Below are 27,834 nucleotides of genomic sequence, written 5' to 3' on the forward strand. Positions count from 1 at the left end.
TGTTTTCTCCCATGTAAAAAGTGATAGCATGAGAGGACATGGCCTCAAGTTGCTCCAGGGGAGGATGAGATTGCATATTAAGGAAAATGTCTTTACTGGCAGGGTTGAAGCCCTGAAGCCTCGAACCCGCGGCCCGCGCAGCCCCCCCCGCATCGCCCCCCCCGCGGGGCGGGCCCGAGCGCCCCGGCCCCGCCCCTTCCCATGCGCCCCCGCGGCGGCGCGCGGACAATGAGCGGGGGGCGGGCGGCGGCCTGGCGGCGGCGGGGCTCTCGCGAGAGCAGGGTAAGCGGCTCCCGCGCCTTCCCCGCGTCCGTCTCGCGAGAGCGCGGCCCCTCCCCGGCCCCGTCCACGCACACACACGAGCGCGCAGCAGGCGGAGGGCGGGGCGGGCGGCGGCGGCGAACGGAGCCGGCTGGGAGCGGGACGGACAGGCGGTAGGGGCCGTTGGCACGTGAGGCGCGGGCGAGCGGGTGGGCCGAGTCTCGCGAGAGCAGCACAGTGCGCGCGAGGCGCCTCGCTGCGTGCAGCCGCTCCCCCCCTCCCCCCCCGCAGCGCGCGCGCAGCCTCCTCCGTGCGTGCCCCCCACGTACGTGCCTTCCCCCCACCGCGTACGTCCCTCCCCCCCCCCCGCGTACATCCCTCCCCCCCCCGCGTACGTCCCTCCCCCCCCCGCGTACGTCCCTCCCCCCCCCCCGCGTACGTCCCTCCCCCCCCCCCGCGCGTGCCTCCCCCCCCCCCGCGTACGTGCCCCCTGCGTGCGTGTCTCTGCCTCCCCCCCGCACGTCCCCCCCCCCCGCCGCCGCCGCCGCCTCAGCCCCCGCCCCCTCTCGGGAGGCGCCGCCGCGCTCGGCCCGGGCCGGAGGTAGGAGCGGCGCTGCGGCCGCACCGGCCCCGCCGACAGCGGCCACGGGCGGGGAGGAGGCGGAGGGGGAGGCGGAGGCGGTCGTGGGGGACGACGCAGAACGGGCCTGGCGCGCGCCACCGGGCCCCGCGCTCACAAAGGCCCGCGGGCCCGGCCGGGCCGCGTCCCGACACCGTGAGGCGTTTGAGCCGGGGAGGGCGCGGCCGGCCCTCCTCCCATCCCCGCGGGGCGGGCGATCCGCACCGGTCCCTCAGGGGCTTGGGGGTGGGGGGGGCGGTTTCCCTGACCCCGATTGCCGACGGTCGCTGAGGGCAGGGGCTGCCCCCCCCCAAGTCGCACGTCTCTCCGATCGCAGCCGCCTGGAAGGGCTGGGGATCCGCGCCGGCCCGTTAACGGTTTGTGGGGCGGCGGCTGCGGGCGGGTACAGGGCCGGTTCCCCCCCGGTCCAGGTTCCCCGCAGCCCCGCTTGCGCGGCACTCCTTGAGCGCAGGGCGGGGGATCCGCACCGGCCCCTTTAATGGGTGCGGGGGTGCGAGCGGGCCGGTCCCCTCGCTCCGGTGTCCCCCGGCTACCCGCTGAGGGCGGGGCTGGGGCTCCACACCGGCCCGTTAAGGCATTCGGCTGACCGCCTCGAGCAGCCCCGGGTCGCCCTGCGGCGCTTTGTTCGCTCGCCTGCGGCAGCCCCTGCCCCGTGGGCTCCTCTGCGGCCCCGCGGTAGCGGTCGGTGCACGGGGAGCATCCCCGACCCCCTTTCTGCTCGGTTTCACTTCCGCACAGCCCACGCCGGGGGTACCGGTCACGTTGGCTTCGCCTCCTGCCTAGCGTTCGTAACGTTCTCTGTTTCTTTCATGTCCGTTCTTTGTTTCCAGAGTCAAAGTAATGAGGTATAAAGTTCATCTGTGCTGGAAATAAGCAAAAGTTAAAAGGAACTTTCTGGGAACACAAAGAACTGCTTTGTTCTGATAAATAAGGTATTTGTGCTGTAGAAAGAAAGCTGAAAATCTCTCTTCTAAATATGGGGCTTTTCTTTTCCACGCTGCATACCTTTGGGAAAAAAGTATTTGATGCTGTTTCAAACTGAATAGTCTTTAAAAAGAGTCTTAAAACCTGAAAAATGTCTATTAGTTTTACTCAGCCTTAAATCCTCCAGGTTTCTGAACCTGTTTGTGGACTAGATGGTCCTGACTTCCTGGAGTAGGATAGGTAGGAAGAAAGTCTTGTTGAAAATGAAATCTCTTAAAGCAGTCTGTGTAGTGTTTGTGCCTTGGGAGAGGAAGAGGGAGCATTTTCTGGTACTTCTGTATGAAGAATCTGTTGACCCACTGGTTTATTCTTCCTGAACTTTGAAGCATGTTCATACATTGAATTTTAATATGTTAAATCATACAGTTGTTTTTTTTTTTCAAAAGGTAGGTAACTGTGTATGAGTGTTTAGTGTATTACTGAAAAATTGGAGAACTTCTGTCTTGGATTTTATCAAAAACCGCTCAGTGATTCATCACGAGTTACACGGGATCATTACATTTGAGTGAGGATGCTGGCAACTTGAGCCTTGCACACGTGTTTGCTCAGTGGTAACCCAGCACCCGCACTTGGGCACTTGGTCAGGAGATGAAATCTGAACAGCAGATTCAAGAGTTTTGATCGCTTCCTAATGATTCTGGTGAGGTTTGCAATGTCACGAGCCTTTCATGTGTAGGGGTTAGAGCAACTCTCTGAAGTTTCCATCTATTGACAACTCAGCTCTGAGTGATCTGCACATTATCTGGGTGTGACATACGTCCCAGCACTAAATTGAGGGAAGAATGGCCAAGAGAAATCCTAAAATGCATCCTTAAAATGTGATTATTTGTGTTCCTAAAGGTGAAAGCTAAAAGCCAGTTGAGAAGGAGGGAAGCAGAGCCAGACTTTGAGGCTCCAAACCAAATTAGAGATCCATAGTATTATGATCCATAGAATTGAAGTATTATTGCTGCCTGCACTTAAATGACAATGCTCATCGATTTGGTGGGAAATGAAGTGAATATTATCTGCTGCCCTACTCTGCAACTTGCACACATCTCTGCTCAGAGTGTTGGTGAACATGGAGATCTTTTGTTATCTCATACTTGAGTGTCCTGGGTAGCTCAGCAAATCTGGAGGAGAAGCTGCTGTAAGCAAAGCTGCAAAGAAACAATTCCCATTTGGTTTATTTGTGAATCTATCAGCGTATTGGTGTAGCTGCCCCGCTGCTTGCATTCCTCCTCAGTCCTCTAAGTCAGCAGGCCTTGAAAACAAAAGCAGATGCCCCACAGTATTTCTGAACTGATTTCACTTGCAAGGGTTTCAGTTGCCATATTGTGTAGTCATGGCTTGAACAAGAGAGTTTTTATTTGGAGCACTAAACCAGTCCAGCAGTCCCTAGGCACTTCTCTGCAGCTAGTATACATCTCACCAACCTCCTGCAAGATTTCAGCTGGGAAAGAATGCGGTTTGATCCCAGCTCTGGAAATGCCTGGAGGCAGACCTACGTTCACTCGTTAGTCAGAAGGTTTTTTAATCACTTAGCAGATCAGAATAGAGAAGGCTTTGGCTTTAAAAAATAAGGTAAAAACAGCTCTCTTTTACAGCAATTAATTCTCTGATATGGCCTTAATCATTTCATATATGACCTCTTTATTTTTAAAAGTAGATTATGGTGTGCACTGTGCTTTTTGTTGAAGCTCCGGTGCCTGCAAGGCTGTTCTATCTCCAAAACTAATGGCAGTGAGAAGCAGTGGTCTCTTTGCTCTGCCAAATGCAGGAATATATACAGTCATTCTTACTGGAGCTTTCACGCTGAGTTCCTGCATCGCTCTGCAGTGGCTGTGGATTTGGCAGCCCCCTTCTGTTGAACTGAGTCTGAGTGGCTTCCTGGAGCATTTTGTGGGTACTGGAACTTGTGTGCATCCACTTTATTGTAGAGATGCAGCTCTGAAGGTAGCGGCAGAGAGAGGGCTTAGGAGTAGTGGGAAGGAGTGCATGGGAGCTCCAGAGGTAATCCTCTGTCGATAGAGTGATTGGTGCATGCGAAAGTCGTTTTTCCATGTGTTCCTGGCACTGTTTCTAAAATAAACAATTTTTGCCTCCCCTACTCATTCTTTACTGTTCCTTGGACCCTTTATTTCACTGCCGTTGTTTCTGTGAAGGAATATATGCACTTTTTTTTCCATGCACTTCTTACAAAATGAAGGGTGCTTGAATTCATTAGAAATGTAATGAGCAGAAATAGGAAATCGAAGTCTTAGCTTTTGCAGTGCTGTTTTCTGCATTCAAATGTTGGAAACTCTCTAAGTTCCCTTAAGATTCTTAATTGCTAAGCTAGTCATTCTAATTTCCCATTTTTAAATAGGTCTCATGTGTAATGCTGCTCTGTTCTGAAGCAATCCTCTGTTACAGTAACTGCAGATGTGGGAGTATTGCATGCTCCTCTGATCAGGCAAGCCACTGGGATGATGCCAGACTTGCTCCTAAGAAACAAAACTCTAGCAGTTGTTCCTCGGGGCCTCAAAGAGATTGCCACAAAAAACCCAGGCACATCCCATGTGCTAGGTGCTGCTTAAACGTTTGAGCTCATGGCCTGTGAAGATCAGTTGAGCCAGATGAGCTGTTTTCTTGCATGTGAAACAGCAACGTTGAATAGTCACCCTGAATGCTGATGCCTTACGTGGGTGATAATCTGCATTTCTCTGTCTGAGGCTGCTGGACAATTCTTCCTTTGCCTTTGGAAAAACAGTGGCCTTTGTCGGAGTTAAAATAATCCCATAGACTTCAAATCCGTTACGCCCAGTCATGCAGCGGCTGGGTAACATCTGCTTCTGATTTCCTTGTGAGTCCTTGATTTTACTGCCATTGTTTCTCAGAGCAACATGGGCAGCAATGTCTGAATCTGTCACTCAAACTTCCAGCTCTCTCCCATCGGGAACCGGTTTTGCTATGATGGGTTGGAGACATCTTTGCCAAGAGGTGTGTGAATTTTCTGTAGCAGAATGGATTCCTGTGGCAGGGATCGGTGTCCTGAGTGGGACACGAGGGAGGAGAAGAATTCAAAAAGCAGAGATTCTGGGTGTGAAGTATCTCTGAGACTTTTTTCCCAAGGGTGTACAGCCTTCCAAAGTCTGGTGGTGTTACAGACAGAGAGTGGTTTTCAGCTTGCAGCCTATTTCATGTTTTTATGCAAACTGAGTTTATTTGGTTAAATTCAATTTGTTTTCAGTAATAATTTTGGGCTTGAGTGGAGGTGAAACTGATTAGAAAGAAAAAGTGGTTAGTCTTCCCTCTTTGAGACTTTTCTGTAAATAGTAGAAGAGGAATGGGTAAAAGATGAGTTGAAATAACAAGATTAATATTAAAGCTATAATATTGGTACACAGGTTAAAAACCCTGAGTGGTAGAAGGAATAGGGAGAGAAATTATTTTCCGCTTAATTGTGTTCCATTAAAGGTGGCCATTTAAGTTATCATGTTCTGCACAATTGGTGTATCCCAGGAGTTCACTGAATTAAACTGTTTTCAGGAACAAAATTAACATCTGTGTAGCAAGAGTTCTATCAGTTCTAGTAAAGAATTTATAATCAGTTTTACACAAAAAGAAAATCCTTCCATAGTGTTTGAAAATCAGCCCTATTTTGACCTTTATTTGGTAGCAGGATATTCTGTAGGATTCAGAGTTCTTATTTTTGTTGTTTGCCTTTACCCAATGCTCTTTTGTAACTTGTAGATATAAAGTATTTTTTCGTTGTCCCCATTTGTCTGGAAATCTAGTGGCATTTTGACTTTCAACTTGTTTCAAGGGTGCTTTATATTAAATATTTTCAAATCTTAATATGGCCAAATTTCTGTCCACAGATCTTAACCATGTGTATCTGAAAGCCTGTCTGTTCCAAGTATAGCTGAAATCACATGAAAAACAACTAGCAAAATGCTTTCAACTTGGCTAACTCATGTCTGGATCTTCAGACAGCTTTGTTCAGTCATATTCGTCTTGTTGCTGTGACTCAGTTGATGGCACACGCGCTAAAAGCTGGCCTGGGTCCGTGGAGCCAGTGCCTGTTGGATACTGACATAAAACCTCTCAGAAGTGCTCGCTGTGAGGAATGTGATGCTAGAATCGCATATTCAACCTGACCATGTGGAAGTTAAACATTCTTTGGTGTGGCTTGGAGAACTTTCCCCACCTTGTCTTGTTGTCTTCCTCTGATTTTATAGGAGCGGTGATGATTAGGAACAGAGTACAGCAGCGCTTGCAGGGTGTCAGTGATGTGATAAATGGTGACTTTTGGGGTTAACTCAGACTTTTTTTCTTGTAAGGGCTTCACTGGAATACCCAGTGTGGTGTAGGGCACTTGACTGGGAGCACACCCACTGCCAACCCTACGCTCTGTCCTCATCACACAAGTGTCTTTCTGTCCCTCTTCATGCTTTTTCATGAGGTTGTCCATCTTCGTTTGTGTCTTGGTTTTCCCCCATCCTTTCTAGTTTTATTTTTCCCTTCGCTTCTTTCTTCCATGGGCGTTCACAGCAGCAGCACACAATGTGGTTATGTAAAACCTCCTTGTGTGTGTGCAGCCAAAGCACGGCATGTCATCAGGATCTCTGCAGCCCGGGTCCCTGCCAGCCTGGGAATTGTTGGGGTTTGTTCTCTGCTAATCTCTGCGGAGCAGCCAACAGTGAACTGCCAATTGAAAACTGTGACAAGGGGATTAGTGAGCATCTGTTCAAAGAGAAAGGGTGTTTGTGAGGAGTGGAGAACTTTCCTGATGTAGTGAGAACCTGAATAGTGCAGGTCCTTGCTTTAACAGCAGGATGCCGTGCCTCTCCTGACCTCATGGTAGCCTGCAGACTCCCTGTCAGGGTCTGGTCTGTGCAGCCCTCTGGAACATCTGATTTGATGAGGAATCTAGCCAGTTTGGTTTCAAACTGTTCTGTAAGTGTGTGAATGAACTGGAGGGGAATTCATGTGTAAAAATAGAAGAAGTAAGGATTAACTTGTGAAATTTTCATAAATTACTGTGAAGTTTACTGAATGTCTGTAAGATAAAGCACGTGCCCAGGTAAATATTAGTGTTTCTCTCATGTTGGAACTCAAAAATGTCTTTTTTTAATAATATATTTAAATGCTTTCTATTCAGGTGTTGTGCAGTGTGGTCGACTTGTCCTGGATCCCCCGTGCAGACTCTGCCTTGTCTGCACTCACTGTATTCTTGTTTTACTGTTTTCCTCTGAAGCTTCCTGCGGCACTTTTCTGTCTTCTGCCTTAGACACATTCAAACTTCTTTCCATCCCCATGTTTCTCAATCTCTTATTCTTAATGAAATGTTACACAGTTAAGCTTACTTGACGTGACTGCAGCTTATGTGCATCTTATAAGCATAGCTGAGACGTGAGTTTCTGATAACAGAATATGTAGTAAATGGTGTAAAGCAGTCACTTTTCCAAGCTGGAGTTCTGTGTGGATGCTACATAAACACATAATTTTGTAACACCGAGAACAAAAACCCAAGTGCTTTTCAACTTAAAAGAAGAAAACTTTACACACTGTTGAAAGAGGGCTCTGGATTGAGTAGGCAGTTGGGATACGTGCTTATAACCTTGACCTTTTTTCTTCTGTTTCCAGTACAACAGAACCTGCCTTCTGCAGAACTGGTCCTTCAAGGGAAAATCCTTGCTTTCATTTTGTCCTTTCCATTCCTCCCCGAACGGACCTGTTCTCTTAGAAGCTGATTTCATGTGGAGCGATGCAGTTTGTGCCTGTTTCTTTTTCAAGTGGTTGTGTGTTTTATGTGCATCTGAGTGCCAGTGCTGGACAAGCCAAACTGCTCTGCAGAGATCTGAAAGGGCTTTATCACATCGGGGACCCCAGACCAGGCAGAATGCTTTCATGTGTGTTGAACCGCTTTGAGTTTTGTGTATTTATCCCAGGGCTGAAAGAGTGTGGGGAGAAGCGTTACAGGCTCTTTTCTGTTCTGCACTTGAAAAAATTAACATTTTGTTAAATCTATCCATCACACCATGAAACACAGTAGATATTGATGCACTGTTGAGTTCAAACTTGAAGTGAACACAGTTGAAATAGGAGGTTAGCATTGTAGTGGGGCACAGGGCAGGGATCTGTCTGTTGAGAGTGTCAGGATCTTTAACTGCCACATGTGGTCATGGTATCCAACTGTTGGGCGAGCCGGGGGAGCAGCAGTGTGCTGGTAAGAGGTGCGCTGGGCTGTCCCGTGCCGCTGGCTGGAGTGTCGTGCCATCTCCTGACTCACCGCACCTCTGAGGAGCAGGGGCTGCCCGGGTCCCCATCCCGGTACTCAGCCTGGCTTGCGTTAGCTTGAGTCCATTCCCAAGTGCTGTTTGTTACCCCGATGGCCACAATTGGAGCAAGAGGTCTTGTTTACTTCCTGCAAAATGTAAAACTTGTTTTTTCTTGTTCACATCTGTCTTCACATCAGTAATATGAATTTTACTGCATAAAGATTGAATATTGTGTTTGGTCTCATTTACCAGATCTTACCGCAGAAACTTTTTGCCCAAACTTCAGTTACTTTTAACTTCCTTTCGTCCTACTCTGGTGGTATAGGTTTTCATTTTCAAATGTGTGTTATATGCCAAAGTCATCTTGGATTCTGTGGGCTTGAGTTTTTTGTGTTCTTCTCGCAGACACAGTACAGTAATATAGGGAATAAACAAAGCCATTAACCAGAGATCGAGGCTTGTGTGCTAGTAACCTTTAGCTGCTTTCAGACATCCCAAACTTCTGAAATTCACTTATCTTCGGTATGAAAGTAGCTTTTTGTAGCAGAGGAGTAGTATGCATAGGAAACACTGCTGTATTTTTATCTGAAATAATATGTGTAGGCTCTGGGTACTTCTTGAATCTGTTATGTAATAAAAGCCTTGTAAGATTGAGATCTTTAATGTTTTTAGATCAACATGATGCATAAGTTTAAAATTGCATCTGTTTCAAGGGATTTATGACTAAAACTGCTTGTTTTTCTACAGAATTGTCTGGTGTTTCTCAGCTTGAAGAAGATCTGCAGTCATTATTGATCCTCTTTCTTGGCGTTACCATTCTGAAGTGAAGTTTGCCTAGCTTTCTAGTGTGAGCTCTCTTTTCAGCCATCTTAAACAAAACAAAAAAGAAATTTTTGTGATCCATACCGTAGACAAGCTCTAGTTCTACAATGTCCAAGTCATTCCAGCAGTCATCTCTGAGTAGGGATTCGCAAGGTCATGGCCGTGACCTCTCTGCAGGAATAGGCCTTCTTGCTGCTGCTACCCAGTCTTTAAATATGCCAGCATCTCTTGGAAGGATGAACCAGGGTACTGCACGCCTTGCTAGCTTAATGAATCTTGGAATGAGTTCTTCATTGAATCAACAAGGATCTCATAGTGCACTGTCTTCTGGTAGTACCTCTTCCCATAATTTGCAGTCTATATTTAACATTGGAAGTAGAGGTCCGCTCCCTTTGTCTTCTCAGCACCGTGGAGATGCAGACCAGGCCACTAACATTTTGGCCAGCTTTGGTCTGTCTGCTAGAGACTTAGATGAACTGAGTCGCTATCCCGAGGACAAGATTACTCCTGAAAACTTGCCTCAGATCCTTCTACAACTTAAAAGGAGGAGAGCTGAAGAAAGTTATGGTAGAGATGGCAGATCATCCACACGGGAACCACCGTACAGAGTACCTAGGGATGATTGGGAAGAAAAAAGGCATTTTAGAAGAGATAGCTTTGATGATCGTGGTCCTAGTCTCAACCCTGTGGTTGACTATGACCATGGAAGTCGTTCTCAAGAATCTGGTTATTATGACAGAATGGATTATGAAGATGACAGATTAAGAGATGGAGAAAGGTGTAGGGATGAATCTTTCTATGGTGAGACTTCGCATAACTATCATAAATTTGACAGTGAGTATGACAGAATGGGTCGTGGTCCTGGTCCTGAGAGATCTCTCTTTGAGAAAAAGAGAGGTGCTCCTCCAAATAGCAATATTGAAGACTTCCATGGATTCTTACCGAAGGGTTATCCCCATCTGTGCTCTATATGTGATATGCCAGTTCATTCTAATAAGGTGAGTTATGCACCAGATACTTCTATTTTCCTTTACGTTGTAGTATCTGTTCTGTTTTTATCTATTCCTTTAATTTTCTGTAGCCTGGTTGCTTTTGAAATGATCTGAAAGTTGGTTTGAGAGTGAAAAAGGCACTTGGTTTATTTACAAGGTAATTGTTAACGAACGCTGTAAACCAGGGCTTTACATTAATGTATTTTGTTTACCCAGATTGCTTAACTTCAAGCCAAACGGCTGTCATCTACTGGGATATCTTATTTATATTTTACATCTACATGTTCTCTTAACCGCAAACATCTGGCACTCAAGCAGTTTTGGGGTGGGTGTTTTCATTTTGGTTGGTTTGGGGAGGTTGCAGTGTATCTGCTGTGCTGTTCAGCAAGCTAGCTCAGCTCTCCTCCACATCTGTCTTGATTGCTGATTTATATGTAGTTAAGATGCGTTCTTGCACAGTTCGGCTTTTTCCCAGTCCAAAGGGAAAGAGTTAATGTAGAGCCCTGGAACTTGTTTGCAAAAGTAAAAGCCACGTGTTAGATTAGCTCATTCTTGCCTTTTTAATTTCACTTTAACACTCTGTCTCATACTGTGGCTGAAATTTGTCGTCATTTTTCTCCTTTTTCACAACTTTCTTAGACACTTCAGACTCACTTTTTATTGTCACATGTTGCATCTATCCCTGTAGACTCTCCGAGCAATCAGTCTGCTGTTGCAGTATCCTGCTCTGTGTTCCTAGTAGTGTTCTTCACTTGGCTCGCCAGGAGAGTGGATCTTCGGGTGTACTCGTTATGCCGAGACTTCCCTCTTAGTTTATCCACGAGCAGCTCAGCTCTCTGCCAAGGCAGCAGGGTGCTCCAACTGCCCTGTTTATTCAGATGCTACGTTCAGAGCCTTCTCACTTGCAGCTTTTCCAATTTTACTCATCCTGCTTATTTTCAGTATACTAGGCAATTTAATTGGCTAATACAGTGCCACTCTGGTCGCAGTTAGTGGCTAATTAGCTTTAAGGCCTTCAGTTGAAAATTAATACATGCTGGTTTTGTACAATTGATACAATGTGGAATTGCTGTTACTAACCATTCCTTTACAGTTACCTCTCACAGTGCTGCTTTTCTACATCTGATCTTTTTGACAAAGGAGAACTGTTCTGTCCCTGCAAGGAAATATCAAACCAGTTTTGGAGCATGCACTGTACGACTCCAGCTGATCTGACAGTCGATGAACTTGTGTTGCTTTAATTACTCGTTATATACAATAAGCACAGTAATCCGGGTTTCTTGTCTCCTGTATTTGACGTTTATTTTCACCAAAGATTTTAAGTGTTAACAGTTTAGATGCCGTGTTTGGTTCTATAAAAGGACTTCATTGGGTTAGATTGAAAACATAAACTTCTGAGGCCCTTGAAGATGGCAACCAGTACTCCTGTAAGTAGGGTTCTTTTTAGTACGCTTTTTTAAAGCCTCGTGGTTCTTAGTTTGCTCCGCTGTGCAGATCTGTTGAAAGGATATCCAACACGAAATGTCTTTCCAGGTATGAGAAGTACCAAATTCCTTTGACAGCATAACTTAAGGGGCCAACTTCTTCTGTAATATGTAAAACCATCTTTTTTTTTTTTTTTAAAGAGTAGGCTTTGATTTAAACTGTTAGTGTGCTATAAAATACTACAGATCGGATCATCTGTTTCTTATGACCCAAGACTGGGCTTTATTTCTAATTTCAGAAATCATGTTACTGCAAGAATTCCTCTTTCTCTCCTTTTTTCCTCTGCTTTGCAGACCTAACAGTTGCAGGATTTCTTATTTAGTGTCTCCCCCGAAACTGAATCAAGTAGAACTTAACTTTTAAAGTAACCTGATCTGAACCAAAATGTATGGAAAGCAGAAAGGGAATGCTTTTCTTAGCTGGGACAATGTAAATTTATTACTGCAGTATCCAAATCCCATCTTTCCCACCACCAAATAAAAATAGCCTGGACTTTTTTTTAAGAAGTGCATGATAAAGCAATGTGTTACGCTTGAACAAGGGGTTAAACACCCTTAGTGTGACTTAACCTGGCAGACTAGCCTTCTGTTTATCCTTTCTTAGCAGCATTTTTAACTACTTCTTTAATTTGTTGTCACCATATTTTAAGACCCACTTTTCCTGTCTTAACTTTGAAGCAAATCCTGCCCCAGTGTTTTTAGGCATTTTGTCAATGTCTTTACCAAGCAGTGAGGTGTTAGATTCTCCCTGCCAAAGAGAAAGGCTGCTGCAGGATGAGCAGAGAAGTTTGGAGGTGAAACACTGGAAAGGGAGGCACATCTCCAAGGGAAAGTGTGGCCGTGTCCCTAATAGAGGGCTGTCTAAAATTAGGTGCTTCGGTTTGGCCTCGTTTCCTGAAGAACAGCACGTCCTCTTGCTCACATCAGTTGAGCGAAAGGTAACCTGAGTTTTAAGAAGCTCGGTTCCAATTCTTTAGCATCACTTGGGGTGTCCATGGAAATAAGCGTCTATAATATTCAGTGCCCTGAAACCTCGGCTGGGCAGAGGCAGGGAGGAAGGGTGTCCCGTTTAGCCCCAGCTGACAGCTCAGACCACACATCCCTGTGGGACAGGGAAGGGAATTGGGGCAGAGGAAAGAAAACTTGTGGGTTGAGATAGAGAGGGTTTAATAGGGCAGCAAAGGAGAGACAGAATAATGATAATATGTACAAAACAAGTAATGCAGGAGACAGTTGCTCAGCACCCGGAGAGACTGATACCCAGCATGTCCTGGAGCAGTGAGCCCTGAGCAGATTCCCATTTATGTACTGAGCATGTCACCACACAGGATGGAACATCCCTTGAGTCACCTGCTGGGCTGTGCTCCCTTCCAGCTTCTTGTGTACCAGCAGAGCACAGGGAACTGAAAAAAAAAAAAGGATTCTGAAAATCAGCTCTGTCCCAGCCCCACGTGCGTTACCTGGCAACACCTAAACCAATATCAATGTTATTTTCCTACTAAATCCAAAACACAGCAGCTACTGGGAAGGAAAGTAACTCTGCCCCTGCCAAAACCAGGACAAAAGGGAAGTCCAGATTAAGAACTGGATTTAATAAAAAGCTAATAATGCAGGTGAGCCGTTGCTGAAAGCTTTCCCTTGGGAGGGGAAAATCTTAAGTTATGTGTTAAATCTTGCCTTTTTGCCAGTTTAAAAGCATTTGAAATATAATGAGAATGGAATCTCCCAATCTTTGGCTCTAGTTTGCAGGTATCTTCAGTTTGTAATAATTTAAAATTATGTGTTAAGACAGCTTCAAAGCACTTTTATATCAAGCAGAATCAGGCAGACTGCACCCGCATTTAAGGAGTTTTAGTATTTTTTGTAGTATAGCACTAAAACTTTTAAACTGAAGGAGCTCTTTAAGTGTTGAACATCTCATAGATGTGGGTTTTGGGTTTTTTGTTTTTTTTTTAATCTTAATTGCTAGCGTATTTATTAATTTATAGTTGCAGAGCCTACACCTTGTGCAATTGCCAAGAAAAAGTGGTGCTCTCCTTCAACATCTTGATAGAATGAGTGAAGATTTCATCTTGCTCCATGTTATATTCTGTGTATCATGGAGTAATTAATAACAGTATTTCATGGGAGACTTTAGATCCAGGTTTTTCTCCTCTCTGTGAAGGGTGAGGTAGGCATTTAGCATATGGAAACACTCCAGTAAGCCTCAGGAGTGTCTGGCTGTATCCAGAAGGGTGGCTGTAGAGCAATGAAAGCTAAAATGTGGGAAAGAAGAGGGATTAGGAAGAAAGAACTTGTGGGTGCTGAGCAGAAATGCACACGTAAGAGAGACACAAAGCAGTCAGCCAGTGCAGTGTAGGTGTTCACGATGTAAAAGCGTAGCCTGTAAGAGAGAACCTCGAGTTGTTAAATCGCCCCCAATTATCTGTAACTGTCCTCCCCTTCATTTCTCTGAGCCCAAAGCCATCTTGCCCACGTGTCCCTGCTTGCCCTGCAGTGCAGCAGCAGTTTGACTGGCTCACAGCTACCTGTGCAGCAGCGGAACTGTTACTTTTAAGAGCATGAAATCCCCAGGCCTTCTCTCATCTTGAAATAAGTAACAACTTCTGTAATCCAAACAATCTGCAGAGAAACAGTAAAAGCCCTCATTTCTTTATAGTGCTAAGCCAGAACCAGAAGGAACTTTAGCTGCCTGATTGAGTTTAATTTCATTGTTCCTCGTTTGCACCATCTTGGTTTAGATCGCTATTTCTTGATTATTCCCCTCAGATGGTCATATATTTTTGTCACCAGTACATTTGTAGTTTGTCCTAGCTACGCACTTCCGTTTCTTTCAGTCTTTCCTTTCTGAATTCCTTGCAATTTCCTGGCTTTTTTTGCAGTTCTAAAATCTTGGGTGTTTAGTTCACGTTGATCTTTAGAAGTCTGAGGAATGAAGCAGAGAGAGCAGAGGAAATTCTAAAATTATTGAAGGAAAGCAAACAAATCTCAGAGTCCAATTTTACAAGTGGAAATGGCAGTGATAACACATGTGCTGCAGCAGTTGCCCCAGTAGGCTCTGCCCCGCGGAGGCAGGATCAGGCCCATAGCGTGCAAGGCACTTCCCATCAAGACATGTTTTCACCCAGGGTAGGAGTTACGAGGTAGGTCCAATTGCAGTGTCTCGCTAAAGATCTACAGACAGATTTTGTTATTTCTTTATGTATCTCAGATACTTCAACTTAGGAGAGAGGACGCTGCGCTGTACAGCGTTGTTTTGTTAAAAACTGCTTGCCTTGTGTGGCTGTTCACTTGTGATTGTTTACTTTGCTGCAGGAGTGGAACCATCATATCAATGGAGCGACTCACAGCCGACGCTGTCAGCTGCTGCTCGAAATGTATGAATTTGAAGTACATTAAATGTTCTCGTGGCGTGAGGGCCCCTACAGATAAATAATGGGCAATCCTGTTGCACAAAGCGGGTTTAGGAAACCTGCTGTGCCTTGTAAGGATAAAATCATGCAACTTTTAAAGCTCATCTTCGGGACAAAGAAGGGATCTGGGTTCATAACACTTGAATCCCACAGTTCTGTGTGTAACATTTCCAAGAATTGGGTCTTAACAGCTGATATCTGTAGTAATTTTTTACTAATTGCTTGTACCAACTTCTAAATCTTCCTTGTAGAAAAGACAATGTACAATTTGTCTTATTAATTGGCAGATGTGCTGCATACAGTGCAGAGAGCAGCACTTCCATCCTGTCCATAGGCACTGCTCATCTCTTGTAGTGGGCAGCGTTACCCTGGGCTTTATCCATCCTAACATGTCACGGTGTTGCTGCTTGCATGAGAATTACTGCACAGGTAGAGATTGTATTTGTCTTACCTTTTCTTTTTTTTTTTTTTTGTCTTTTAAGATATCCAGAATGGAATCCTGACAGTGATTCAGGACATGGGATGTAAGTAGTAATGAATTTTAAAGTGTTTGTCACTTTGTATTTGAAGCAGAGAATATTCCTAATGTTTTCTGAGGAACAGCATGGCTCTTTTCCTTCAAAAGTGCCCCTCCCTGCGTGTGCTGCTAGCTGAAGGGCAGCAGTACAAGCAGCTGAAGTTAACTTCTCAGCTGCTCTGCAGAAGTTGGAGGGGTTTGAGAATGTTCACAGGTGTTTTGGGATAAAATTAAGTTGGTTTTCCCCTCTTTCTAGGGGTGATCCCTTTATGTTGCAGCAGTCCACAAACCCTGCACCAGGCATTCTGGGACCACCACCACCTCCGTTTCACCTTGGAGGACCTCCAGTTGGCCCAAGAGGTAACAGCAATGGGCCCCTGCCTTTCCCAGGCTTAAGTTCTTGGGTTTTATCCTTATCCTTGTTTAAATTTTACCAGTGTCTTAGAACAACAAAACAGAAAGACTCACATGTCTGACCAGTGGGACTGAAATACTTCAGTTACTCTCTGGGCAAAGACTGGCACTTGAATCCCACGCTTCCACCTTTCTACTATCTGCTAATACCAACCATGTTATTTGCTGGAGTTTTAATTGTGTTTAATTAATCCAAACATTTTGGACTTGTATTCTTTCCTGTTTTTATATATCTGTCTTTTGTTTAGCCACGTGTTGGTGGGGCTTTTTGTGAAACTCGGAAGAATTCAATGTCCCTTGTGGTTTCCCCCCTTAATTTTGAATGAATTTGACGAATAGATTTGAATAACAACCGAAAAATAAGAAGACAGCCACCCCTTCATGTTCTTGCCCAAGGTTGTTACTTCCTACCTTTTAAATAGTTGGAGTGACTAAAAGAGCAAAACTAACTAATTTACCCAGGTATCCTGACAGAGTACAAGTGTTTCAGACACTTTAAAGGCATTTTTAGATGACACTTGCATTCATACATAACAGTATTATTTAATGAGATCAATTTTTCAAAACATCTCCAACTTCACTTTGAGTCAAACTATATGAAAGGCTTTTTTCACCTGTTTCCTGGTAAAATGGGCATTATGATAGAATTGCTGGTGTGGAATCAAAACCAGGAGTCTCTTCCTGCACCTACCCTCATTGCAAATAGCGTATCTTAGAGATCTGTATGCTTTGTGTAGGAGAGGTTTTGCTGTGACAAACCTTCCTCTAAAACAGGAGAGAGGTTTTGCACTGGGCTTTACTTATTCTGTGCCATTTCTGCACATCACTAAGTGCAGATCTTTCTCTTATGTTGAACTGAGCATATGATCAAGGAGGATCTCAAGTTACAAGAGCTCTGAAACAAACTAACAGCCTTTTTAGACTGAAATGAAGGAGTTAGTTTCTAAAACTTGATGTCATTCTGTTTTGATATTACAAGTGACTCGTATTGCAGAAGAATTCTTAAAAAGACGTGTTAATACCACTCTTAGAGGTTGAACTAAGCTTGCTCATCCTTTTGCTTTCTTACAGGAGCTGGAAATGGAAGCATGCAAGGGCCGAGACACATGCAAAAGGGCAGAGTGGTTAGTATCAGAAATGTGTTTTTCAAGAAACCCACAGTTTTATGCCAATGTGCCTTTTGTTTGCTTTTGGAAGACTGTTTTTTTAAATTAGTGAATTGCCTTTAAAAGAAATCTCAAGTTTTATTTGTGTGGAGATATTGAAGCTTTGGAATAAGACTGGGGTTTCATTTTGCCGAGTACTCTACAAAATCTTTGTTCCAAAACTGTACAGACCCTATTGAAACATTGTGGGACATGAACGCAGAGAAAGGTAACTCTGGCACATGGGCATCTTCCTCTGTGCGAGTCCCTGGAGGTTCTGTGCCTTTTCTGTACCCATCTTGGTTTGGGCACTACTGTAGATGTAAAAATTATAACAAAATGGTAGAAGTAGGGCAAAGCCTTGTCAGACTTTCTTGTTAAATTAGCTGATACGCGTTTCCTCTTCACATTGTGTGTGCATGCTTTGTCTTCAACAGGAGACCAGCAGAGTTGTTCACATCATGGATTTTCAGAGGGGAAAGAACTTGAGATATCAGCTGCTTCAGCTCGTTGAACCATTTGGAATCATTACCAATCACCTGATTTTGAACAAGATCAATGAGGTGAGGTCAGGCTCGTCAGTAGCGCTGTGGGCACTGCTGGTGTCTGCAGAGTGCTGATGCAGCTTAATTAATGCAAAAGGATTTGCTTGGCTACCAGGCAAGATTGCAGACGTGTCACCAAGGTCACATCTGTGAAAGGAAGAGTGACTGATGTGTTTCTGTCCAGAGCAGCTGTAGGAGTGCATTAGAACTGAAGTATTGTTTAAAAAAAATCCTTCCTGTGGCTCGTTCATTGCTTCCTCGAAAATACACTATGCTTGCAAATTCTCTTCTTGCTCTGATAGGCTCTGAAAACTTACTTGGTCCTAGTTTGTATTACATGGAGTTAGGTTGTTAAGTGTGGAAAAAGCCAGTTTCATAGAAGAGAAAAAGGAGGAAGCAAATGAATGGTCTGAATCCAAATTTAGGGGAAATGTAAACAAAGTAGTTCTGATTGCGTGCCTAAATAGTGTGTGAAATCCATGCCAGGCTCTGCGGGTCAGGTGATGTAACCAGAGGGGAAATTATGATTTTTTTTTTACCAGCATTTCTTACCAGAAAGCAAGTGAGAGCTTGAAATTTTAAACAGAAATACTAGTTATTGAAGGAACAGCACTTGATGTGTTTTTATGTGATTTCAGGCGTTTATTGAGATGTCGACCACCGAAGATGCCCAGGCGGCAGTGGAATATTATTCCACAACACCCGCGCTGGTGTTCGGCAAGCCAGTCAGAGTCCACTTGTCACAGAAATACAAGAGAATAAAGGTAACAAATGTCTGTTTTTTAACATTGCTTCTTTTAACCCAGGGCAGTCAGTGCTGGGGCCATTCCATTTAAGTTATTCCTAATATATGTACATCTCGGCTGTATCAGATTAATCAAGGCAGAGTCACTTGTGCGTATTTTACATTGTATATACTTCAAAAATGTAATTACTTCTGACTTTTAGAAACCGGAAGGTAAACCTGACCAAAAAACGGAGCCGCCAAAACCTGAGCTTGGGCGTGTGATTCACCTCAGCAACTTACCTCATTCGGGATACTCCGACAATGCAGTGCTCAAACTGGCAGAACCGTATGGAAAAATAAAGAACTACATCCTTATGCGAATGAAGAGCCAGGTAAGTGCCCAGTAACACCCACGTGTGAAGATGGGAAGCCCAGGGACCTGCTTCCCACTGGTGCACGTGTAGACTCTCTGCTCTAGCACAAACAGAGCATCGAGGAGACTGCGTAGGGGGGTTTGCTATCCAGCTTACTGCAAAATGTTATGGTAACGTGAGCTGCTCTAAAAGAACGTTCCTCAGCTCGGGAGAAGGTGTATTTAGTATTAGTATGAGGCTTACTTGTTTTCTTACGCAGATTTCTAGGAGTCTTGGAGCTTTTTTTTAAGGCTGAAAAACCTTTACCTATGAGACATTGACAGATATCTTCCACTATTACACACTTCTTTCATTGACCCTTTAATTTCCGTTGTTTACATGTAAATGAAAGCAATCCTGCTGTGGCTCTCTAACTTTAAAAACTATATTTGAAGAGAGCGCATTATGTGCAGATAGTGACGTGCTTTGCATGGGCAGGTACATGAGTTCCATGAACACACTGGAGTTGAAAGTATTCAGTTCTAATTTTTTTAAGCTTTGTCCTAGTTTGTTGCTCCCTTGAGTTAAATGGGAAACCCCAGCTCTTTTTCAGAGAGGTCAGTGGCTGTATCCCCTAATGCTGCACTTGTGGAATGAAAAATTACTAGAATCTGTGGTCTGACCCCCAAGAAGTCCTCCCTGACCTTATTTTGCTGGAAAAATAAAATCCCTTGTGGTCTAAGCTGGATGCGAAAACAGCTTCCTTTTACCTGCCAGCAACACTCTAGCCCTTTTTAAGACTCTAGTCTTTTTAAGAGCTTGTTCAGCAAACTGTGTGTCAAGGGCTTGTTTCTTGGAGGAACATATCCATGCAGGGCTTACAGGCACCTGTGGCCTTTATTTCATGAAAAATAAAATACTGCGGTAGTTTCTCAGCTACCCTGGAATTCCCAGACACTTAAGTGCCAAATAAATGAGTTTTGTGATCGACATGGTTTTTATTTTACCTTGCAGATTATTTAAATGCTTGTTGTTTAATTTCAGAATGCTTTGTGGGATAGTGATTGCTGAATTAAAAAGCCAGGGATATAATTTGGCAAAGTTGAAAATGTACAGCTGTTGGGAGAGAATGGGTCTAGCTGGATTTTGTAGCGTTGGTTTTGGCATTTGGAAATGCTGTGTTTTTAAGTCAAATAGCCTCACGTGCAAAAGCTTTGTGTGATTCATAGCTGTTTTTAATGTGCTTTTTAATCTTTTCAGGCTTTCATTGAGATGGAGACCAGAGAAGATGCTTTAGCCATGGTTGAACATTGTGCCAACAAAGCACTTTGGTTCCAGGGCAGATGTGTGAAAGTGGATTTATCTGAAAAATACAAGAAACTAGTGTTAAGGGTAAGCAGTGATTTTAGTTCTGGAATTGCAGTTGAAGGTGTGGAGTAGAAGAGAGCTGTGGCTTGCGGAGAATTCAGTGCTGCTTGTACAATGCCTGGACTCACTTCCATATCTCCTGGCCACTAAAGCGCAGTTATTTGGCGTGAATTTGGTGTTAAGAAACCCAGCACAAAGCAAAAGAATTTTCTTTTCAGTTTAAACAAAACCCAAACAACTATGAGGATTCAAGTTTTAGAATAATTGGTGCAGGTTTCAGCTAAAACTTCTTTATTTAGAACATTCAGTAGTGTGGGTTCTTTTTTTCTTGCCCTCTCTGAAGCGGTCAGTGAGTAAAATCAAGCTGGGTGGCAGAACTATGTGCTTGTTAATTCCTGGCTTTTCTTTTTGCAGCTGCTGGTCAGTCTGTCCATTTTGCTGTACACGTTCTCATTTGTAGAGAACAAAGACAAAACGCAATTAGAGTGTCCTTTTTAAACGAAGTGTTGCAACAGAATGGGTTTCCTGCATTGGATGCCATCCAGACCCTTTTTTCTTCAGTACCAGACAGCTCTTTCATTCCTATTGGGGATGCTAGCCCCAACCACCTAGATAGATCGATTCAGTCTAGGATCTAATTAAGAATAAGCTTTATCAGAACTTAGGATGCATAATGACTGCCCTTCTGGACACGCAGCTTGTAGTGAGGAGGGAAGGGTTGGCTGATGGGTTCTTCTTTTACATAACAGCAGGCTGATGCTCCTGCAGTTACAGGACTTCCTGCATCGGATGAGGACAGTAGGTAGAAATGCAGGAGGCATCTGAATTGCCGTAAGGTTTCTGTTGTGGGACATGAAGGGATCGCACTGTTGCACACAATCGTGCACCAAAAATGAGCAGGTTTTGGCAAATTCAAATACTTCACCAATACATTGAATGTTTTCCATGTTTGTACCATACAAGTGGAATCTCTTATTCAGCAGCTCCTAAATAAGCGTTTTGAGTCTTCAGAAGGTTTCCCTGTAGCCCGCTGTAATGGTAGGAGAAGAGCGTGGATTAAGACTGATTTGTACTGTCTGCACCGCACTGTATCAGCTCATAAACAAAAGACAAATAGTGTATGATTGTTCTGGAGCAGGATATATTTTTTTTAATCGAATAACTGATTACTGCTGTGAACAGAAGTGGGATTCCTGGGCTGGTAGGATCCTGTCTGACATAGTAACGTTCCATTAACAGGGTGTTAGGTGGGTGCAGCAAGAGTACCTGTGGGTGCCTGTCACGGGCAGCATTGGCCAGGACGTGCTGTCTGTCCTGAATTAGTGCTGTAGCAGCTGTGTGAATGATACTCTACTGCAACTTACAGTTTCTCTTTAATTCTATTTTAGATTCCAAACAAAGGAGTTGAACTGCTGAAAAAAGATAAAACTAGGTAATTTCTTATTGCTAAAGCATGATGTTGTTTAAAAGAAATATTATCTTCTCCAGAGTATAGAAATAGCAGAAAAAAAGTCAGCCAAGCTCTGAGATCAAACCGTTGTTTGTTGTGCCCTGAGATTAACTGTTCCTAATATCCGACCTACCCTCTTCCTCTAACAGTAGAGATTTCACAGCCTCTGCAGGAGGTTGCTTCTCCTCAGGAAATCTTTTCCAGGCTTTAATTATCCTTGCCTTTCTGCAATTTAAACCCACAAGCAGTTGTCCTGGCTTGAAAGGACATCTCCTCCTTGCAGCAGCCTTTTGCATGTTTGAGGAATGGTATCCTTCCAGGTTTCCCTCAGCCTTCTGAGCTAAACACAAAGCTTTGTAAACTAAAACTCAATCTTCTTCAGGCTTGTCTAGAAAAATATAACCTACCTTCTTTTAGTCATTTCTGGGCTCTCCAGGTTTACGAGCCTGTGTTCTTTGTTCCTAACAGAAAGAGAACCTATTCTCCAGACAGCAAAGATTCTCCCAGCGATAAGAAATCTAAACCAGATGCTGCTCCGAAACCTGAAGGCAGCAGTGCAGAAGATAAAGCGAAAGAGGAGAAACAAGATGATGCTGCTGAGCCGTCAGGCACTAAAAGCAGTGAACAGACAGACCAAGATGAGCCTAGTTTGCTCCTTGAGTCTGAAGACGAGCTGCTGGTGGATGAGGAGGAAGCAGCGGCACTGTTGGAAAGCGGCAGCTCAGCAGGAGATGATGCAGACGTTGCCAATTTAACCGATGTGACTACTGAAGAGAAAAAGGACACAGCTGATGAAGTGGCTGTAAAAACCGAGGGGAATGTTGCGGCCAATCCAGCAGCAAAGAAAAAGCTGAAAAAGGTAATTACACAGCAAGGTGCCTGAGTGTGGGAAACCCTGTCTGAGTTAAGTATCACACCACTGCACTTTCTATGTCTGATCGTTTCCTGTGGGTCTGTAACACTTTCAGAAATGGAAGAGCCCATTAGATGCAGCTTCTGAGTGGAATCTGTTATAAATCACTGTTGCTGTTTCGAAAGAAGCTGTTAACTTGTAGACTTCTTGCGATGTTGCTGCCTGAGGTTTCTTGTCTTTCTCTTCCCTGCTTTTCTGACTAAGGAGAAGCAGCCAGGGGCTGGGTTCTCCCCAGCAGTTTCTCGTGAGACAGGCTGCCTTTACTCCTCTGAGCGCAGAGCAGAACAAGGATGTTCAGCAAATTGTTGATCTGGGGCTTGAGGCTGACCTGGACTTGGACAAAACTATGTGTGTGGCTGTGCTTTGTGCTTAGCCAGAGAAGTAGGGGAGGCCTTTGTGGTTGACTAAGGCCCCTATCCAGTTGGAGGAGAAGAAACAGAGTGAGCTTCACGGTGTTGTCAGCCATAGGCTACTTGCTGTGACGTTTTTCTTGCCAGATGATCCCACGCTCAGGGTCTATGTCCTAAGCTGCTTTTTTTCCTGTTCACATCATTCTGGGTTATGTGCAGTAGCATGGAAATTTTTAGTAACATCATTGACTTGGAGTTTTGTTTTGCAGAAAAATTGGGTGTGTCCTTTATCCTTAATGGAAGAGGTGTGTGTGGTTTTCTGTTCTGGGGAGCCTTCTGTCAGGAAGTCAGTTCCGTGCTGTTGGATAGATACTGCCAGTGCCAGCTGCAGAGATTATTTCTTACTTGGGGAGGTGTCTCTTGTGATAAACTGCCTCAAAACCCAAACTCGCTTCCTTGAAGAGCCACGTCCTTGGAGCACAGCTGAGCAGCTTGTGCTCTTTCTGTACAACTCCTGGTTGCTGATAATGTGGAATGCTGATGTCTCTGTATCAGCTGTTTTGTTTAAAAGAAATCAGCATGCAGGCAGATTCACTGCCTTCTAATGAAGCTGCGTTTTAAGAAACAGCCCCCCTCGCTCTGGTTTTGGTGGTTGGTGGGGTTTGGGGTTTTTTGTTTGTTTTCAAGTGCAGAAGCTCCAGTTTTTCCACTGGTTAAACAGGAGCTCTGATGTTTTGGTTTTTTCTAAATGAGCCCTCCTGTTAAGAGGGCAGAGAGTGTTCTGGTAAGGCTTTACTTGGACACAAGCATGAATTGAGGATCTTGTGCAAATAGGAGACTATGAGGGCCTTGAGGCCCTCAGAAAATTTCGTAACAAGCCTACAAAGGGTAAATAAATTAATGATAATTATCTCTGTAAATCTGCTCAACCTAGTGCTCTGAGAGTGGTATATAGACACTTCTGTGCTTCCTAGAACATCAGCATTGATTAAGTCATGGCAGTGAGGTTTAGGCTGGTAGAGTGCTCAAATCTCAAATGGAAACAAAACTCATGCGGTCCAAAATGACTTCCGCTTAAAATAATCTTGTTAGAAGGACTTTCAAAGTAAGAGTAGAGACAGGAGAGACTGAAATTCACATGTTGAGCATCACACGATGTTATAAGATTGGATCCTTGTGGTGCAAAAAGCTTTATCTGAAGTTGGACGTGCAGTCCCAGATTTGTGCAGTATGTTTGAATGAGCTTGTTACACCTGGGCATGCTTGAGAAGCTTTTGAACGAGTGAGGTAGGTGTTGAAGGAAGAGTGTGAGCATTATTCTGGGAAACATGGAGAAGGTACTGCCCTTTGGAAACTTAGGAGAGTTGAGGAAATGTTTAATAAGCTGACATGAGGAAAACATTTTCTCAACAGCGATACGTGGGCGGCTTTCCACGGAGCATGGAAGGTTTTGTCACTCTGGATGAGGTTGGCGATGAAGAAGACTCGGATCATCAAAAACTTCGCAAGTTGGCAGCAAAATCTGCTGGCAAGAATGATGATAGTTTGGCAGAAATCAAGGTAGACAAGATCGAGGAGCCAGAGCAGGAAAATGAGACGTTAGAAAATGGAACCAAACCCGAAGAGAATGTGAAGGCTGAAACTGTTGACGCTCCTGATGCCACAGCAGCTCAGGACGCTGAGAAGAACGCCAATGAAAACACCGATACCCAGGAGGAGCAGGAAACAAAGAGCGTCCAAGAGAAGCCTCTTGTTCCAGATGAATTCAGGATTGGGCCATACCAGCCAAACGTTCCTGTTGGTAAGGCTGTTTCCATTTCTTTTCAAACACGGCTCTGTGCATCGCAGTAGTGTTTCTCATTTCATTTGACTTTTATTTCTGGCAACGCATTGCCTCTCAGCCTTCCATTTCAGGGCTTCCCACTTTTGACCCCTCTTCACTTCTCCCCTAACCCTAGAATTTTCTTTCTTTTTTCCCTTATTTTCATACAGTTCTTCATAACACTCTCCTTAGGCAGAAATTAAATGGGAAGAGCTATATTTTAGCTACACCAATTCAATTTAATAGCAGAAACCGCAATAGTGGTATTAGTTTAGATCCATACTAAATAATCAGAACTCGGAAACTGATCACAGAATGTTGTTAGTTGTTTTGAAGGAACCAATAAAATGGGCCCTTAATCTGAAAGGTTGATTTTTGAATTTTTAAAAAAAAATTTAAAAAGGAAAGAAAAGCCTGCACATATTTAGTTATTCCTAGGCCCTGGCTTGAATAAACTAAACCAAGGACTTTTAAAGATAAAGCAGCTTTTAATGTAAAGTGATTTATGGTTTTAAGGTTTAGCTGAAATGACATATGACGTTAAAAGAAATGATGTAGAGTAGATCTCTTAGTTTATTTTGTGGTGTTTACTTCTCTAGGTGTGAATTATGTGGTACCCAAAACAGGGTTTTATTGCAAATTGTGTTCCCTGTTCTACACAAATGAAGATGTTGCAAAAAAGACCCATTGCAGCAGCCTTCCTCATTATCAAAAGTTGAAGGTAAGGCAAACACTTGTTCATTTTAAACGGCGTGATTCTTTCCTGGGGAGTAGAGCTGACTGAGACCGGACTGAGGAAGAAAGAGCTTTCAGGCAGTGGAAATTGGCTTATTCTATCTTAACTCAAGCTGGACCTCTACAAAACTTCATCTTTTGAAAATAAAAGGCAGGGTATGCACTTTAGAGACGGGCTCCAGCATTTTTTTTGGTAAATTCGGTTGCATTCCAATTGGAGTAAAGGCCAGGCTTAGAAGTAGTGGTGCAGAGTAAATACATATGACTCTGATCCCTTCCAGCTGTCCCTTTGAGAGCATTTTGAAAAGAGCTGAAGCTCAAATTTTTATATATTTAAAAAAAACCCAAAACACCCAAATCCATATTTGCAACTTCTGATTTTGTGAGCATGTTTTACAGTTTCTAATTGGATCCGGTATCACATGACTGCATGGCATGAGCAATAATGCTGCTGCTGTATTTCTGTGTACCGTGAGCTGCTTTTAAATTTCACCTCTGAGAAAGGTAAACCCTAACCAAAATTCTAATAACGATGCAGTGTTCACATAAACTGACTTCGTACCAGTCGTTTATTGAGCTGAAAACGAACCCCAGGGGGTCCATAGAAAAGAAGGTGGTGTCGCAGACTCAAAGCGTTTGCTTTCTCCTTTGCGATAATAGGGAACCCTAGACAAAGACAGGGCCCTGGAAGGCAGATGGCACAAACAAATGTCACGAAGCAAACAGCATCCAGGAGCAGATCAGAAAATCAATTCCCATGCAGAATCTTATAGCAAGAAAACCCCACCTCATCCATCACCCATAGCTTTTGTTTGTTTGTTTTTTTCCATTGAGGTGCCTGATTGTGGGACTGTAAAGATGTGATGTAAAGGGGGAGGAGGGGGAAATCATCCCAATTTATTAACCTTTGTCACTTGCTTAAATGCCACTTGATTGGATTTGCTTTTCTGTGGCACAACTGAGTAGCAAGCTGCTCTGGAATGAATCTTAACACAGGTTGGGTTTTGGAGTTGGGGAAGGAGAGGCAATAAGGGCTTGTTTCATGCTGGCAGGGCACTTCTCAGGCTGGCACTCGGGTTCCCTGCGAGAGCCGCAAGCGTAAACAAACAGATGAATTGATATTGCTACCAAACGTATCGCAGTGACAGCAAACTCCTTGGGCTTAACCCTTCTCGAGGGAGGGGATATTTTGTCGCTGCCTTCTTAGATGGCCAGTTCCAAGCAGGTAAGTGGCAGAGTCGCTGTCACGAGGCCACAGCAAACCGAAGGGCAGTTCCCCGGGTTTGCCAGCCTTTGGCAGGTGCTGGCGGCAGGGCCAGGCAGTGCTTGCCGCGGCTGCCAGTCAGCGTCTGCTGGGCCGAGCGGCGTTTGCGGTGACGGGACGATGACGTGGGGCTTCAGTGTGCCGAGAAGTGCCAGCCTGCCCGTTACGCCATTTGCAGTTCATGTCCACAGGTTGTACAGCTTGGGAATGGGATTTATGTTTGTTACTGATGATGTGACTGTGAGAACCTCTTGAAATACATCCAAAATATGGTTGCTTTCTTTTAACAGAAAATTCTGGATAAAATGGCAGAAGACCACAGGCAAAAGAAAGAAGCTTAAAAGGAAGGAAAGATGTAAGGAAAACAGTGGCTTTGTTTTTAACGTTAATCTTTTTTAAAGGCAGTACAAGTAGTAGTTGGGAGTACTGTATTCTTTTTTGTTTTAGTGAAACACAGTAGGCATCCTAGGTCTTTTCATGTGTTAAATGTTGTAGCAAACAGCATATGCAGTTAAGTTAATGACAAAAATTTGTTCTTAATGTGAGAATGGCAACAAGTTTTCGTTTTGACACTTCAAGCTGTTAAAGAGAAAATTCTCGCACCCTTGTGGAACGCTCATCTGTGGGAAGAAAACTTCATTTGAGTGACATTTACTACTTTCAAGCTTCAGAATTTGTCTCTTGATTCCATTCTCAATAAAAAATACAAAGTAACACTGTATTTTTATTTTATCTAGAACATTCCGTATTTCAGTCTGAGCCTAGCAGATACCTAATTTTGAGTGTAAGGCTGTCGTAGCATTTCACTTTTGAAAAGTCTTTAACTGTAAGTTGCATTTTTAAATGTTGAATTGCAGTTTCTTTTAATGTCATTGCTGTTATATAGCAAGTAGGAAAAGTAGCGATTAGTCTGCTTTACAACTTTGTGATCTTTTTTTTCCCCTTAAGCTCTCAGTAGGCTTTCCTATTTGGCTATTCTGTGTATTTTTAGTGAGACGTAAAAGCCCATTCTCCTCCAACCAGTATTATTTCCTTGAGCTCTTCCTGCTTTGACTTGAATCTTGTAGCTGTCGTACATCTCTAGTATATTCAAAAGCAGCGTTTGAGTCCTGAAATGTAAAAAAAGTATCTTTATATTCTTCACATGTAATTTTTTCATACCTGCATTTTAAAAGTTTTTGTTAAAATCTGGTTTCGTCAAGAATCTTTAGAACTGTGCTCTTAATGTTACCTGCACACGTGAGATGTGAACGGGAAATTGCATGTGTAACCTGTGTTTATCTGTAGTTTTTGTTATTTACTGCTTATTTGTGAATTCAGGTTACTAAAGTGATTTACCAATAAACAAAGCTAGGCAATGGTAATCTGTTCTAGATGTCTGGCATGTTAA

At 43.9% G+C, this 27,834-nt stretch overlaps 1 protein-coding gene across 8 annotated transcripts; it reads left to right on the forward strand.

The window, feature by feature from the left end:
- Positions 1 to 181: 181 nt before the first annotated feature.
- On the forward strand, positions 182 to 27,834 carry MATR3 (matrin 3). 8 transcript variants are annotated; one of them, XM_069869626.1, is made up of 15 exons: positions 182 to 282; positions 8,878 to 9,950; positions 14,744 to 14,805; positions 15,324 to 15,365; positions 15,615 to 15,718; positions 16,844 to 16,896; positions 17,355 to 17,480; positions 18,101 to 18,226; positions 18,411 to 18,581; positions 19,803 to 19,934; positions 21,299 to 21,342; positions 21,826 to 22,219; positions 24,037 to 24,424; positions 25,045 to 25,166; positions 26,735 to 27,834. In XM_069869626.1, exons 2-15 carry the CDS (start codon positions 9,060 to 9,062, stop codon positions 26,783 to 26,785), a joined length of 2,706 nt encoding a protein of 901 aa, XP_069725727.1. In that variant the 5' UTR covers positions 182 to 282; positions 8,878 to 9,059; the 3' UTR covers positions 26,786 to 27,834. The 8 variants fall into 8 exon arrangements, with proteins under 8 accessions (XP_069725727.1, XP_069725733.1, XP_069725731.1 ...); XM_069869630.1 differs by lacking the exon at positions 8,878 to 9,950 and adding an exon at positions 6,681 to 6,805 and having other exon boundaries at positions 216 to 282; XM_069869625.1 differs by lacking the exon at positions 182 to 282 and adding an exon at positions 797 to 862.

This window comes from Phaenicophaeus curvirostris, chromosome 15 (genome assembly GCF_032191515.1).
Source record: "Phaenicophaeus curvirostris isolate KB17595 chromosome 15, BPBGC_Pcur_1.0, whole genome shotgun sequence".
NCBI lineage: Eukaryota > Metazoa > Chordata > Aves > Cuculiformes > Cuculidae > Phaenicophaeus > Phaenicophaeus curvirostris.